This window comes from Gopherus flavomarginatus, chromosome 1 (assembly GCF_025201925.1).
Source record: "Gopherus flavomarginatus isolate rGopFla2 chromosome 1, rGopFla2.mat.asm, whole genome shotgun sequence".
Taxonomy (NCBI): Eukaryota; Metazoa; Chordata; order Testudines; family Testudinidae; genus Gopherus; species Gopherus flavomarginatus.
Window position 1 is genome coordinate 2,764,718 of NC_066617.1, and position 15,363 is coordinate 2,780,080.

General features: G+C 56.1%; 1 protein-coding gene across 2 annotated transcripts in view; it reads right to left on the minus strand.

Moving 5' to 3' along the window:
• SND1 (staphylococcal nuclease and tudor domain containing 1) overlaps positions 1-15,363 on the minus strand; it is a 576,429-nt gene that overhangs the window by 273,136 nt on the left and 287,930 nt on the right. For both annotated transcript variants that reach the window (XM_050952703.1, XM_050952694.1), the window contains one exon: positions 6,860-6,970. In XM_050952703.1, the coding sequence (XP_050808660.1) occupies positions 6,860-6,970 (111 nt within the window). The remainder of the gene's footprint in view (positions 1-6,859; positions 6,971-15,363) is intronic.

A 15,363-nucleotide genomic window follows, 5' to 3' on the forward strand; every position in this document is an offset into this window, starting at 1 on the left:
ACTTGAATCGGGACTCACAAACTGCAATACACATTCGTTATACTCGTATGGAGACTGCATAGTGTCACTCTGGGGTAGAGTTAAGGTTGTTTGGGGGCCTCAGCGGCGCATTGCCATGCCTGCACAGCTTTGGGTTTCTTTGAAGTTTAGCCTGCACTCTGAATGCTTGTTCTGGGACAATTCCATCAGCCCTCTATCACCAGCCTCAGCCTCAGCTCCAGTTCCTGTCGGTTGGGCCTGGGAATGTCAAGGCCTGGTTCTACCCTTGGGGCGGGAAGCCTGCATTCAGAGCCCTGGCTTGTCTTCTCAGTCCGATAAACCAGGGGCTGGATGTTCAGCGTGACACTGGGACTCCGACCTACGTTCTATTCCCAGCTCGGACGCTCAGTTCCTTGTGACATTGGGCAAGTGCCTCCCCTGCTCTGCGTCCTAGCTTGCCTGTCACTAAAACAAGGAAAACACTCCTCTGAGAGTTATCAGGAAGATTTAGGTTTATAAAGATCTCAGAGACTCAACTAACTGGCAAGCACTTTGATATCCGCAGCTGGGAAACATTTCACAAGTGCAAAGCATTGTCAACACCCTCCCTTGAGCCCAGCATTAGAGCGTGATCCCAAGCACACAGCTCCCCCTCTAGCAGCAGATGCTACCTTCACTCCCAGCTGCATGGGGCAGCTCATCCACCTCCCAAAACCCCAGAGCCGACTGTACTTGGAAAGCCTCCAAACTCAGCAAGCCAAAGAGGAAAGAATCCGCTTTACCCCATCTCCGTGCAGTCAGAGCCAGTACAAACCGCAGCAGTTTGCTTAGGATCAAGCAGGAACACAGCAGAGAGCTCACAGGTTAGTTCAGCCTCTAAGTTCCTTTCAGAGCAAACGAACGAAACCAATGTGGATTTCTCTGTCTTTATAGGGTCAAATGAAAAGTGGAGGCCCAAAAAGCAGCCAAGTATTTGCTCTTTAAGGTCTCTCTTCAAATCAGCTTCCCCAGGAGAAGAGATGTGTGATCCTTTCCTCAGCTAGCCAGCCAGGGACCTACAGATCACGGTGCTGAGCCTGTGTCCCACAGACCCTGGTGGCCCTATGTTTAAAATTGGTGACACTTCAGGGAAAACAAATGCCCTCTAATCTAGAGGCTGGACCAGGGGGATGGGGATACCATCAGCTGAGATGCACGCGGGGTTCTGGATGCCAGCACGGCTGTAGCAGAAACAGAAACCAAACACTAATACTGCCACCACCACTTAATGCCATCCAGGTGGGAGCTCATCTTCACTGCTGCTGCCAACGGGTGCATAAAAACAGCACACCTGGGGTGGGGGGGCCTGGATGGATTAACCTGTGCGGGCAGGGCTAAAGCTAATTCTGCATAGCTTGGGTAAGGGTGACAAAGGGTGCAAAAGAAGGAACACGAGACAAGTATTTAAAGGCACAGACACCAAGGAAGCAGAGGAATTGTTTAGTGCAGAGAAAGGAAAGGGAATATCAAATCAGACTTCCCCACAGACTCTGGACTCGTCTCCCAAGGCAAGATGTGTTTGATCTCCTCCCACACAACGCTAGAGGGGACAGCTCACTAGCACTATTACGGAGGCTCTAGCAGCTAAGGCTGTGCTGAGATGACTCCTCTAGGACTGAGGCTGCAGCAGCCGGGAAGAAGGGCTGTATGGGACCCAGCGAGTTCTCCCCATCTCTATCTTTCAGGGGAAGCGACAAGGTGGCTGAGCAGCCAGGCCATGTCCTGACTGGTGGCACATGAAGGGCAACAGGCTTCAGAGAGAAATAATTGACCAGGAAGCGCATAGGGAACAGCTGGGCTGGCTGGTTCGGTGCCTGACTCCAAAACATCCCAAGGACCCCTGGAGAGTATACAGTCCTAGAGCAGGGGCAGGCAAACTACAGCCCGTGGGCCAGATTCGGCCCGTCTGGGCTTTCAATTCAGCCTGCAGGATTGCCAGCTCTGTGGTGCAGCAGGGCTAAGGCAGGCTCCCTGCCTGCCCTGGCCCAGCACCGCTCCCGGAAGTGGCTGGCACCATGTCCCTGCGGCCCCTGGGCAATGGGGGTCCAGAGGGCTCTGTGTGCTGCCCTCACCTGCAGGCACCGCCCCCTGCAGCTCCCATTGGCTGGGAACCAGGAACTGCAGCCAATGGGAACTTCAAGAGTGGTACCCACAGGCGAGAGCTGCCTGCCCCACCCCACCCCACCCCCAGGTGCCACTGCCAGACATGGTGGCCATTTCCGGGAGTGGTGCGGGGCCATGGCAGGCAGGGAGCCTGCCTTAGCCCTGCTGCACACTGCTGCCACCCCACAGCCACTCAAAGTAAGTGGCGCTGGGCCAGAGCCCGCACCCCGAACCTCTCCTGCACCTGCTGCCTTCAGCCCCCTGCTGCACCCCAACCCCTGCCCTGAGCCCCCACCACACTCCTCCTGCACTCCGCACCCCCTCCTGCACCCCAACCACCCATCCGTGGCCCTGCATACATTTTCCCCACCCCTACCATAGAGGATTAACCTCAGTACAGCCTCAGATGTTAGCACTACTAGAGCCTGCTCTGCCCCCAGATACACCAGCCTCTCCTCCCCCTCAACTCTGCCCCAGAAATACCCGACTCCCACATTCTCATCAACTCTTCCCCCCGAGGGATACCATCCTCCCTGTTCTGTTCATCCTCCTTAACTCTGTCCCAGAGCAATGCCAGCTGCCCCCTACGCCATCCTTTGCTCCTTCAAGCAGGTCCAGCTGTGCCTGCTGTATTATTTCAGGTTCTGCATCTAGCTCCCAGGGCTGACAGAAGGCTGCAGACTATGGCTGTGGACTGGAAGGACTCTGGCAAAGCCACTGTACTGATCCACTCCCTCATTCTCCCATCTGCCCTTCATCCTCTGCATGCTGGGCACGATCAGAAGTCCACATGTGCCTCAGAGCACTGAGTTGATAACTGGTTTCATACGCACACGTCTCTGATACTAGGACGCTGCTTCACCTCTGTGCTTGTCAAGCGCGTCAGGGCTGCAATTTTGTGGTGTGGACAGGCAGGCTCACCACCTCCCTCTGCCTCTAATGACACTTGTGTAATGGATCGCCAGCAGGCTCTTAATGACCAGGGAGCAAATCGCTGTTAGCATTCCATTTGCCTAGGAAAGCATCTGGAACAGCTCTCTCTGGGCGGGCCGCAGTTTTCCGGAAAGGCAGCCTGAGCCGACCAAGCCACTGGACACTTTATCCATGCAGGGAGGCTCGACTCCAGGGGCTGCGACCAGCCGTGTGTCGCTCAGACGTGCGCCAGCTGTGCTAATGAGCTGTCTACACTACAGCCCCTTCACACCGCCCTGGCAGTGGCACAGGCCTTCCCATGGGTATCAATGTGATGTGTCTCTACTTCACAAGAGGCCTTGGAGCAGTGAGAATCTGGCCCCTGGTGCAGACACCAGGCCTGGCACGTGCGTGAGTAGGAGCCCAAGTGCCCGTGCTTCCGGGTTCTCCCTAGGCCAGCAGTAATGCCAGGCATTGCCAGGGGAGGCTGCGGTTTGCTTCAGTTTGACCTTCACTCTGGATTTTCTAATAATTCCTTTGATTGCCACAAAATTTCCCTGCCTGGGTTTCCTGACACTCTCCAGCCTAACCACCTGGGCCTGCCATAGGTTCGTAACAGGTTTTGATTGTATGGCACGTACAGGGACCCAAGGACTCCATAACATTGCAAAGCCAAGCAGGGTCCACCTGGCCAGAGCAAGCCCGTTGCCCTCCACTCTCCAACGCCCTCCTGTGCCCCCTTCGCTGCTGGTTGCCAGAGCCCATTAAGGGTCTTAGCAGCATGGCAAGGGCCACGAATCCTGGCCAGACTTTACGTAGGCTGCAGGGAGGAGGGTACGTGGATTATCTCACAGCTCGGCAGAGCTACAGCAAGCCGTTCCAAGGCATGGACCCACCCCCCCACTCCCTAAAAGTCATCAGCATCTCCCTTCCCCTTCTGCTCTTCACACAGTGATCCCATCAACAGTTCCAACACCTCCTCTCACTCGCCCCCTGATCCACAGCTCCCAGGCCCTTCAGTGGAAGGACAAGACCCTGATGCCTGTACTGCTGGAAACAGAGTCACCTGCCAGCTCTCTACTCGGAGACTGGGGGCGGCACGATGGACATCCCAGTGCATCATCACCAGGAGGCACAAGCAGCTGGGAGTGAAAACCCCCAAACAGCAGAGGGGACACGCCCACATTGATTTCAGGGGGACATTTCCAACTGATAGGGTTTAACTGGGCGCCCTAGGCTTCACCAGACTGCCTGCTTCTGTAACTCAACCCCTGTGCCTCAGTTTCCCCATCCGGTAGGTGCTATCCCCAGTTGCACACTGCGACGTTATTGATATAAACTGGGACTATATAGAACACGGTTTGCAACCAAGGTTCTGTAGTGGCACCAAATCTTATGTAAAGGGGGTCATATAAGATGTCTAAGATCAGGTTATGGGTTGCTGGTTATGATTATGCTGTCTGTATGCATGTGTCTTTTTGTAGTTTAAGTTATGAGTATTGGCTCTATACTGTCTGTGTTTCAAATCTGTGCTGTAGCTCTGGGAAAAATCCCAGACGAGTCAGTGTTAGTTCTGCCTAGCCTGCTTGATGGTCCATTAAGGATCATCAGCTAAGAAACTGACCCATTGAAAGGAGGCAGATACGCCTTGTAACTCAGCAGGGTGTGCAGGGATTTGCCCATGTGACTGCAGACTCCATTTTGCTGTAATTTTCCACAGAAGAACAAAGACGCGTTCTTACACCTGGAAGTGCCTATATAAGGCTGATGCCTCATCTCCATCTGGTCTTCAATCCTGCTTCCTACCTCTGGAGGGACTTTGCTACAAACTGAAGCTCTACACAAGTGACTCATGACCCATCCCAGCTGGGGATGTACTCCAGAGACTTGATTTAAACCTGCAGTTTACTCCATCACTGCCACAAGCCTGAACTAAGAACTTTGCCATCACTGTATGTAATTGATTCCATTTAACCAATTCTAGCTCCCATCTATATCTTTTTCCTTTTATGAATAAACCTTTAGATTTTAGATTCTAGAGGATTGGCAACAGCGTGATTTGTAGGTAAGATCTGATGTGTATATTGACCTGGGTCTGGGGCTTGATTCTTTGGGATCGAGAGAACCTTTTTCTTTCATTGGGGCGTTGGTTTTCATAACCATTCATCCCCAGGACAGGTGGCATTGGTGGTGATACTGGGAGACTGGAGTGTCTAAGGAAATTGCTTGTGTGACTTGTGGTTAGCCAGTGGGGTGAAACCGAAGTCTTTTTTGTCTGTCTGGTTTGATTTGCCTTAGAGGTGGAAAAACCCCAGCCTAGGGCTGTGACTGCCCTGTTTAAGCAATTGGTCCTGAATTGGCACCTCAGTTGGGTCCTGCCAGAACCGCATCGTCACAGACACCTACCAGGTGACCTCTTGTAATGTTTGCCAAGTGCTCTGCGATCCCGGCATGAAGCAGTAAGACAAACCAGGAGGCTCACTGAGCTGCCCGGGGCTGGGGGATGCAGGTGATGGGAGCTGCTTGGGCTGGCCTGCTATCAGTCAGAGAAGGGAGGGGAGCTGGGGAATGGGCCCCGGGCCAGAGGCGCCTCTTGCAGAGCTGCAGCTCACTCTGCCCATTCTGCTGCCAACAGAACAGAAGACGCATCAGGCAAAAGGAACATTTGCCTGCATCTCTCTCACCAAGATAACCCCAACCTCATTACATGAGCGCAGAATGTGTTGGAAGTCCTTTCAATCGGCTCAGATGTCATATTCTTTAAATGCAATTACTGCTCCCGCAGACAGGCTGGGGCAGGAAGCTCTCCACGCTTTCTGCAGTGTACGCGGCCCCAGGGAACGAAGCTCGGCCCTTTGAACTCCCCTCAGCCTGACCACCTTTTCAAGCTTGATACGTGCAATGGGCCGGAAGATTCAAACAATCTCCCAGGCATTTTTAAAATGTTATCTTCTTTAATCTGCCTGTTGGGAGCTCCACAATTAACGTGGAGAATCCAAATGCAATCCGCCGTACCCACTGACTCTCAGCACGCCTGGCATGCTGCCAGCGTGCCAGAGCCCTTTGCAGCACCAGACAGTCACTCTGCAACGCAAGGCGCTGGGGGCTCGCAGCACCGCAGCTTGAGAGAGGCAGCTAAAGAACAGAGAGGCAAGACGAGGCGGGGGACTCGCAGGCCAAGGGAGGATTCCAGATGAATGGGGCCGGCTCGGGCAAGGGGCCGAGTTTGGAAAAGCAGGAGGGTAACCAAGAACTCAAAGTGGAGCCAGACGGCTCGGCGGAGGGGGCTCCAGGGGACTCACTATCCCCAGCCCTGAGAGCTGTGGTCAGTCAGCAATCTGAGGAAGGGGCAGAGCAGGGGGTGGACAGGGACTGCAGGGTGGAGAGCTCAGCCAGGAAGCCCCTCCCCTATTTGCTGCCCGAGGAGGGGGGCTAATGAGGAGCGAGTCCCTCCCCCTATCTGCTGCCCGAGAAGGGGGGGTGATGAGGCAGGAGGGGAGGAGCGATGCCTGGCTGCAGCAGTGAGTTTACAGTGGAAGTGGAGGCAGCCTGCCCCGTCCCAGGGGGCTCTGCTGGGACCCTTCCCAGGCCCGGGATAGTCACCACGGCAGAATGGAGAACAGCCAAGCATGGTCTGTGCCCAGTACCCACATCTCAGCTCACCTCCCCTACACCCCAGCTGCTCCCTCTGCTCCCCCCTCCCCGTCCTTAGCGCTCAAACACCAGTCCATTGCATGGCACTCTCCCACACCACACAGCCTGGCGTGCTCTGCTGCCGGCCTTCACCCAGCAGCTGTACTGGCCGAGCACGCAGACCCCCACTCACCGTGCCTCCGCGGCCAGCAGCTCGTCATAGTGCGAGGATCGCTGGTCGTCATCCTGCCGGTAGCGGATGACTGTGGCAAGGCCCTTGCTCACTAGGGCCTCAGCGATGTTTCTGCAACACAAAGACATTGGGGACTCAGCCTGGGGGAAGGGAGGGGAGGTCAGTCCTGGCAGCCCGCCCCACACACACCCCTGGGCACTAGGCACGGCTATGCCCTCTCTGTCACATATGTAACACGTAATACCACACATGGGAGCAGCAGCAATAGCTCAGCCGTGAGGCAGGGTCCCAGAGGTGCACCTAGCAGGTGAGAGCTGCTGCATCCCTTGGTCCCTTAGACCCAGCAGAAGCCCAGGCAGAGCAGCTGCTTCCCTCCCCACCCCCGTCTTGCCCACAGCCCCACTGGAGAGCAGCTCCTCACCCCACAGCTCTGGTGCAGGGACCTCCTAGGAGCTATGGAGCTGGTGGATCTTGGAGCTGCAGGACAGGGCGCTGGGTGGGAGTGATGGGAAAGCGAGTGGCTAAGGCAGAGCACTCTGGGGGTTAAGCCAACCCCAGCCCTGTTCAAGGTTCACCCAGGGGAGCTGCAATGGGACCTGGGCACAGCAGCCTGCCAAAGGCTCCCATCGCTCTCCTACATCCAGAACAGTGTGCGTTTTTCTCAGCTGGGACGGAAAGGTCAAGGAGAGAAGCTCCTCAGAGCGGGGAGTGGCTGCGGTTTGAAGCCCGCATGCCAATCTGGGGCCCAGCCCTGGCAAAGCGCGGTAAACTGGCTGCCATGGCATTATGCTGCTTTAACAAATTCATGAGTTGTACTTGGCCAGCACATCAGTAATTGTCCCCCAATTACACACGCAGGGCAGGCACCAGTAATTCACAGCTTACAAACCCAGGACTCATCCCCGCTCTGTGTCATGGGGAGGGGGTCAGGCCGGGCTGGTGCCGAAAGCTGAGATTAGGTCTCGCTTGGGGGGTAGGGGGGAGGAAATCAGAGGATTTGTAAGTGAGGAAATCAGCAGCAGCAGGAGGTAACTGCAGAGGTAGCACTCGAAATGCCAGGCAACCAGGAAAAAGCGCCAGGCACGCACCGCACCGGGGAGGGCGAACAGAAGGCCGTTTGCTCCCAGCAGCCCACACATCCTTGCTTTCCTAGCCAAGTCAGGTGCTGCAGTGAGACACCTCCACTCCCCGCACTCCTCTCACACATGCGGATGACAAAGCACTTTTTTGAAAGCACAGGTGCCCCCTGCCCCAACCCACAGCCCTCAAGACTCTGGGTGACTTAACCCCTTTTAAGGGGACAGAGGCATGTGGTTAAATTATCTGCCCAGCATGTGCATCCTGTTTCACAAGGCAGCATGGGTCTGCAGAGGCTCTCCCCAAGACATGGGACCTGCTGCCTGGAGAGGCTGGTGCAATGGGCTCCTCACCACACTCTCTCAGCACACAGCCCATCATGCCACAGGCCAGGGCAGACCAGCCACAGCCTGGATGTGGCACGAGCAACCCTCCTCTGGCCATGGATTCTTCCTTGCTGCACTGCCGGGCCACACCACTCCGCTAACCGCAGCACCTCCAGCTGCCACCCACCTTCCGGCGCCTCGGGTGCCTGGGAACCACACGCGGGATGCAAAACACGCTGCCTTCTTCTCTGGAGTCAGCTCGTCCACAGCACAGAAAACCTGATTTTGGGGAGAGGCAGCGAAGGACAGGGCTCCACCCAGCATGCAGCAGAAGTCTTCAGAGCATCCAGGAGCCCTGCCAACCGACGCCAGTAACACCTCCTCCAATGGCACAACCTGCCGCCATAAGCCAGTGCATGACCCATATCTCAGCACAACCTGCCTCACCCAGCAACCAACTCAATACACATCTCAACACTACAGCCCAGAACAGAGAGAACCAGCAGCCCTGTGGGATGCACCTCTCGTGGCCACGGCAAAGGTCATGCATCCACACTTCTACAGCAGGGCCCTTCCATTGCATTCACGCCACCCTGCTGGGCTCTCAGGCATGGCAGGCGCCAGGACAGGGCCGACATGCTGCAGCTATGTCTCATGCTACACCCAGCAATCTGTGATGGGCATCGGCATCCAGATCCGCTCCCTGGGGGCTCACCCTTCAGCTTCTGTATGAGGCCGCGGGGGAGGGCAAGCTTTCACCAGCCATGCAGCAACAAATAGGTATCTCCCAGCTCCACCCCACCTTCCTGAGACCCATGGTGCCAAATCCTGGCTTTCTAACAGCCCAGACCCCAGCCTGCACTCTGGACAGAGCAGCAGCTGAAGCTGAGGGGAAAACCTCCCTGTCTTTCACTGAGGACATTTGCCCTCAGAGCACCAAGACAATCTTGGTCTTAGCTTGTGTCTGGGTGGACTCCCAATGCCATGGCCACGAACCCAGCCCCCTTCCTATCTCCACCTGGCAGGGCTGCGCTGTCAGAGATGGACTACATGGCTCGGTCTGAGGGCTCCCAGCAAACTGCACCATGATCCTCAGCTGAGGTCCTAGCGCAGGAGGCTGGCCCAGGTGCTTGAAGGGCAGTCCGCGAGGGATGGAGGAGGAGGGGGAGCTGGGAGCAGAGCTGGGCTCATTTTCCAAGGGCTGGGTTTTGCTAGGATAAGCAGTTAGCAGCTTGTTTCTATGTGGCTTACTCCAGGCCTGTTAGTGCAACAGCTCAGGAGCCTGAGCACCTGGATGGCAGCCAGGGAGGCTGGGGTTCACTCCCCAGGTAACTGATTTTCTCCGTTTCAGCAGAAAGCATCCCAGCCGCTTGCCGGCGTTTGCAGATTGTTGTACAAAGTGAGGGGGGCAGGCGGGCGAGAATGCTGAGTCTCCATTCCGGTTCTTAGCCTGTCAGCCAGCACATGCTGGTAGAATGCTGCCTGCTGAAGTTTGACACATTTCACATCTCCAAAGAAACGTCTGCGGCTTCTCGGCTCGTTGAGGTTCGCATTGTGCATTTGTGCTGATGTTAAAAGCCGGAGCTTTGCAAGGGGGGAGGGGGGGGTGGAGAACCAGAACAGCTGTCGCAAAGTGCCTTATGGAGAAGCTCTCGTAATGTTAGCCTAGATTTCGGATTCATTATTACAGACGCTCCTGGGAGAGACGCCCAGGCAGTGATTGGCACCTGACCTCCAGGAGGGTAGACTAGCACCCCATCACCTCAGCTGGAGTTGAAAAACTAAGCGTAAAATTAGCAACAGTAATGGCAACGAAGCTCCCAGCTCCGAACGGGGCTCACAGGAGCCAGGCACCCAGCCCTCTGCACCCCACAGGGAACGAGGCAGGAGAGGGAGTGGAGCCAGTATTCACCTCCAAGCCCGAGTCTGTGTGGGAATAAAAGCGCCTCTCATGGGAAGATGCTCCCGGATTCACTTCACACCACCCGTGGCCTGGAACTAAGGCTATGCACCCTCCCTTGGGACACCTCCACCAGCAGCTTTCCAAGAACACCAACAAGACAGGGCTACAGTACTGCAGAGCGCGCACCGGCGCCTGGCGAACTGCAAGAGGTGCCCCAATGCGACGCCCATTCCAGACAGAGTTCGCAGGAATCCGGCTCTCCAGGACTCAAGAGCCAAGGCAATCGCTCAGGGACTGGGGGACAGCAGGTCAGGCTGACGCTAGAGAGGGGGGCTAGAGCCCAGCTCTCCCAAGGGGAGATCTCTGACCCAGGCTGACTAACTGAGTCGCTGGCATTGGGCAGGTGTCCTGTGCACTCTTGGAAAGTCTCAGTTCCCAGCGGGCAGGTATCCCCATCACCCCCACATTACCAAATTCAGCAGAGGGGCCTTGCTGTCTGAGCCCCCCTGTCACGGAGCGTGGCGAGTTTGGCCCTGCACCCCTCTTCTTGGGACTCACAGTGACTTTTAGCCAGCCAGTAAAACAGAAGGTTTATTGGACAACAGGAACACAGGTTACAGCAGAGCTTGCAGGCACAGTTAGGACCCCTCCACCGAGTCCTTCTGGGCTTTCAGGGTGCTTGGATCCTAGCTAGGATACCCTGAATTCCGCCCACACAGCCCGAAGCCCAAACTCAAACTGCTTCCCTCCTGCCACTCCCTTCCTTTGTCCCCTTCCCGGGCAAAGGTGTTGACCTTTCCCCTCCCTTACCTAGCTCAGGTTACAGGCTCCGGTATCGTCCATCCCCTAAAGTCCTCCCCTGCTCTCCCATCCCCCACACAGATAGCCCCTACTCCATCACACCCCCGCCTCCACCCCTCTCCTGGTGGTCATGGTTGAGGGGGCAGGAGCCTGACCCTCGGCTGCTCAGGCAGTGCCTGTTCCGGGGACGGAAAGAGTTTCAGTCCCTGGGGCTTGTAAACCTGGCCCCATTTCCCCACATGGCATCCACCCAAACACACTCACATCCTGCTCAGTACTGGCCAAGGCAGGCTGAGGGGAGCTCACTGGCCTCACAGCAGCTTTCTTCCTATGAGGGAGAGGCCTGGTGCAACCCCAGGTGGACACTTCTGTGCACAGGTATCATCTTTACTGACGCGCACAGACCGAACAGCAGGCCCAGAGCACTTCCTGGCAATCACAGAAGATTAGAGTTGGAAGAGACCTCAGGAGGTATCTAGTCCAACCCCCTGCTCAAAGCAGGACCAATCCCCAATTAAATCATCCCAGCCAGGGCTTTGACAAGCCGGACCTTAAAAACCTCTAAGGAAGGAGATTCCACCGCCTCCCTAGGGAACCCATTCCAGTGAAAAAGTGTTTCCTAATATCCAACCTAAACCTCCCCCACTGCAACTTGAGACCATTACTCCTTGTTGTGTCTTCTGCCATCACTGAGAACAGTCTAGATCCATCCTCTTTGGAATCCCCTTTCAGGTAGCTGAAAGCAGCTATCAAATCCCCCCTCATTCTTCTCTTCTGCAGACTAAATAATCCCAGTTCCCTCAGCTCTCCTCATAAATCATGTGCTCCTGCCCCCTAATCATTTTTGTTGCCCTCCGCTGGACTCTTTCCAATTTCTCCACATCCTTCTTGTAGTGTGGGGCCCAAAATTGGACGCAGTACTCCAGATGAGGCCTCACCAATGTGGAATAGAGGGGAACGATCACATCCCTTGATTTGCTGGCAATGCCCCAACTTATACAGCCCAAAATACAGCAAGACCTGCACAGCAGCTAAGGGAGAGGCACTAGTTGTGCTCCTCTCTTCCCTGTGCCAAGCAGCCCAAACCCCTGCTCCAGCCCTGGCACGCTCAGAGCCATCGGGCTCTGGAGGCAACTGGCACAGGGGGAAGGGGCAGAGCTGATTGAGACTCCATCCTCCCCTGCACATTTAGGAAGTAGAGACACGGTTTTCAGCCAACTGAGACCATTTGCCATTCTACTCTCTCCAATTTTACATTGCTCCAGTGCTTCCCCCAGCTCCTGCAAGAGCTTCAGCTACCTATGCTAACCACAGGGGAGCTGAAACGCAGCCACCTCTGGGGTGGACGGCAGTGCTCCAGGTGAGGGGAATTCTCGCCAGGCATGCCAGGAAGAAAAGAAAATCTCCATTTCAGAATCGCCTGCTGGGATCTGAGTCTGTGGCACTGCTGCAGCCCTGGAGTACAGGGAGGGCACTGTTGACAGGTGCAGCTCCACACCACTCACCAGCCTGACGCATTTTCAGCCGGAGCAGAGAAATCTCAGCCTCCCTCCAGAAGCTGGAGTACATAACCAAGGTGATGCCGTGCCATGGAGGCGCCACTCCAGGGGCACCAGAGATGAGCCAACTGATACCACTAGGAGGGAAGTCTTCCTGCGACAATGCATGCGATGGGCACACACCTATATTGGAATAGACATGAGCAAGCACCCAAAGAGGGTAGTTGAACCCCATGCTCACCATCCCCATTCGCTCCCCCAGAAAAGCCACTGCCACACACAGAAGGAGGGAGGGAGCCGGCAGGTGGAACCCAGGAGTCCTGGTCTCCTGCACTCTTCCCAGCCCCATCACTGACTCAAGGTGACTTGCCCATGGTCCCTCATGGCAGCTCCACCTCAGCTTCCAGCTTTGGCATATGGGTCTAATACTGACCGGCCTACAAGGGAAAGCACTGAAATCCTCCAAGGGACAAGCCCGAGAGCCATCACCACGAGCCTGCCTCCTGCTCCTGTGCGCACCCAGCACAAGCTTCCACGTTTGGCCAGGGGGCCCAACACACAGCAAAGACATCTCAGCTCCTGAGATTGATCTGCCTCTGGCAAGGAGCTATACCCTGGGCCATCGCTTCCAGCCCACTGACCTGGGCAATAAGGGGTGGGTTGGGAGCCACAGCCTCTCCTTGGACAGTCCTACTCCAAAGGAATCCAGAGCCCCCCAGCCACTGATAATCAGCTCACAACAAAGGGCTGATGCAGCCAGACAGCTCAGCCTGCTGGAGCACAGGGGACAGGGCTGGCACCACCATGCCTAGCATTGGCACCTCCTGTGAGCTCTACTCCGGGAGCAGCCATGGAGAAAACCGACACTGAAGGTCCTGGCAAGGACATCCTGACAATGGTGTTCACTTGGCCTAACAAAGGGGCCCTCCCCATTGCTGGACAGACTCTACCAGCCTGGCACAGCACAACAGCCACCACTCACACCTCAGGATCTCAGAGCTTCCCAGGTCTGCAAGCAGCAGGTAAACGCCTGTGACAAGCACTCACGCCCCAGGTCTGCATTCCCCTGGGCCACGGCCACCAGTGATAGAGACACAGGATACAGTGTGCTCCAATCCCAGTCACTTCCCATCCCTGTGCACACAGACTAGGGAGCCTACACACTCCAGCTCAGTGTGCCGTTGGCCAGCGGGCCCCTCAGCAGAGGGTGAGCAAGAGCCCACGGACTGTGACTTTGCAGTAGAGAAGCCCGAAGACACAGCTAGAGCAGCACCATAACAACACGACAGATGAGCTCCAGAAGGGCCCATCCACTGTCCTGGCTTCAGAGCCAGGTTACCCGCAAAGGGGGGCAGGTTACCCCATCACTGCCAGTGTGACCTTGGGCCTGCCACTCTGGGGCTCAGTTCTCCCCAGAGTATGTGGGTGACCCCCTGCCTGGCCACTCAAGGGAGCTGGCAGGATACGGACATGAGGAGATTGTGATAATACAGTAACGGCCAGGCAAGTATGGTACCTCAGACAGTGAGAGCGGTTCAGGCACATCCCCGCCCTTCTGGTACTGCCACAGGTGAAGGCGAGATACCAGGCCGCATCTGCCCCAGTCCTGCAGCTCCTGTGCCCTGCGACTTACTGACATTGCATGGAGTTAGGGGGGACTGGGCAGGTGCCCAGCCCAGGGCAGGAATCAGCCCTCCACAGGGACAGGGGAAAATCGTGCATGTCAGTTGAACCCTTAACCCAACTGTGTTGTACAGGAACGCTCAGGCAGCAGCAGTAAGAGATCCTGGGGGTGGGAGTGGGGATTGAAGACGAGTAAAGCGCTGAGAAAAACACAAGTCGGCTCCCCGCTCCCTAAACAGACCATTTCATCCTGCCCCCAGCGTTTCGGAAGCACTGTAATCTTGTTGCCACTTCTAGCTGATGGCTTCATTTATTCAGCGATCTCACAGTTATGGCTTTCCTAAGACAAGTAAAGTAGCTGGCATTTTCTCCCATTGTGCAGCCTTCCCCAGGGAGCAGCGCGGAATGGCAAAGGAACGGGCACCACCACCTGGGCTCTCGCAGCACATTGACTCCTCTGCAGGGGAGGCAGGCCAGGTACGGCCCTGGGAAGACCCCAGCCAGCGCAGGCAGCTTGGCTCCAGCCCGACTTACGTTTTAATCAAGTTTCATGGCGTTTAAGGCTAAAGGACCATCTCATCTGGCCTGATTTAAATCTCAACCGCCTACCCTTGTACTGAGACCAAAGCATTTCAGATCGCGGGAGAGCAAACGGTGAGCCACAGGGAGAGACCACGGTGCCAGCAATGCCTGATGGCACAAAGCCATTCGGTTAGCCATGCCCCACGCTGCAGAGGAAAGCGAAAACTCTAAGGTCCCTGCCAGTCTGACTTGAGGAGAAACCTCTTCCTGACCCAAAATCTGGGGGTCGGTGTGATGGAGTAGGGGCTGTCTGTGTGGGGAATGGGAGAGCAGGGGAGGACTTTAGGGGATGGACGATACCAGAGCCTGTAACCTGAGCTAGGTAAGGGAGGGGAAAGGTCAACACCTTTGCCCAGGAAGGAGGACAAAGGAAGGGAGTGGCAGGAGGGAAGCAGTTTGAGTTTGGGCTTCGGGCTGTGTGGGCGGAATTCAGGGTATCCTAGCTGGGATCCAAGCACCCTGAAAGCCCAGAAGGACTCGGTGGAGGGGTCCTGACTGTGCCTGCAAGCTCTGCTGTAACCTGTGTTCCTGTTGTCCAATAAACCTTCTGTTTTACTGGCTGGCTGAGAGTCACTGTGGGTCCCAGGAAGAGGGGTGCAGGGCCGGACTCCCCCACACTCCGTGACAGTCGGTTAGACCCTGAGCACATGAGCAAGACCCACAAGCCAGGTACCTAAGCCAGAAGACACTCTG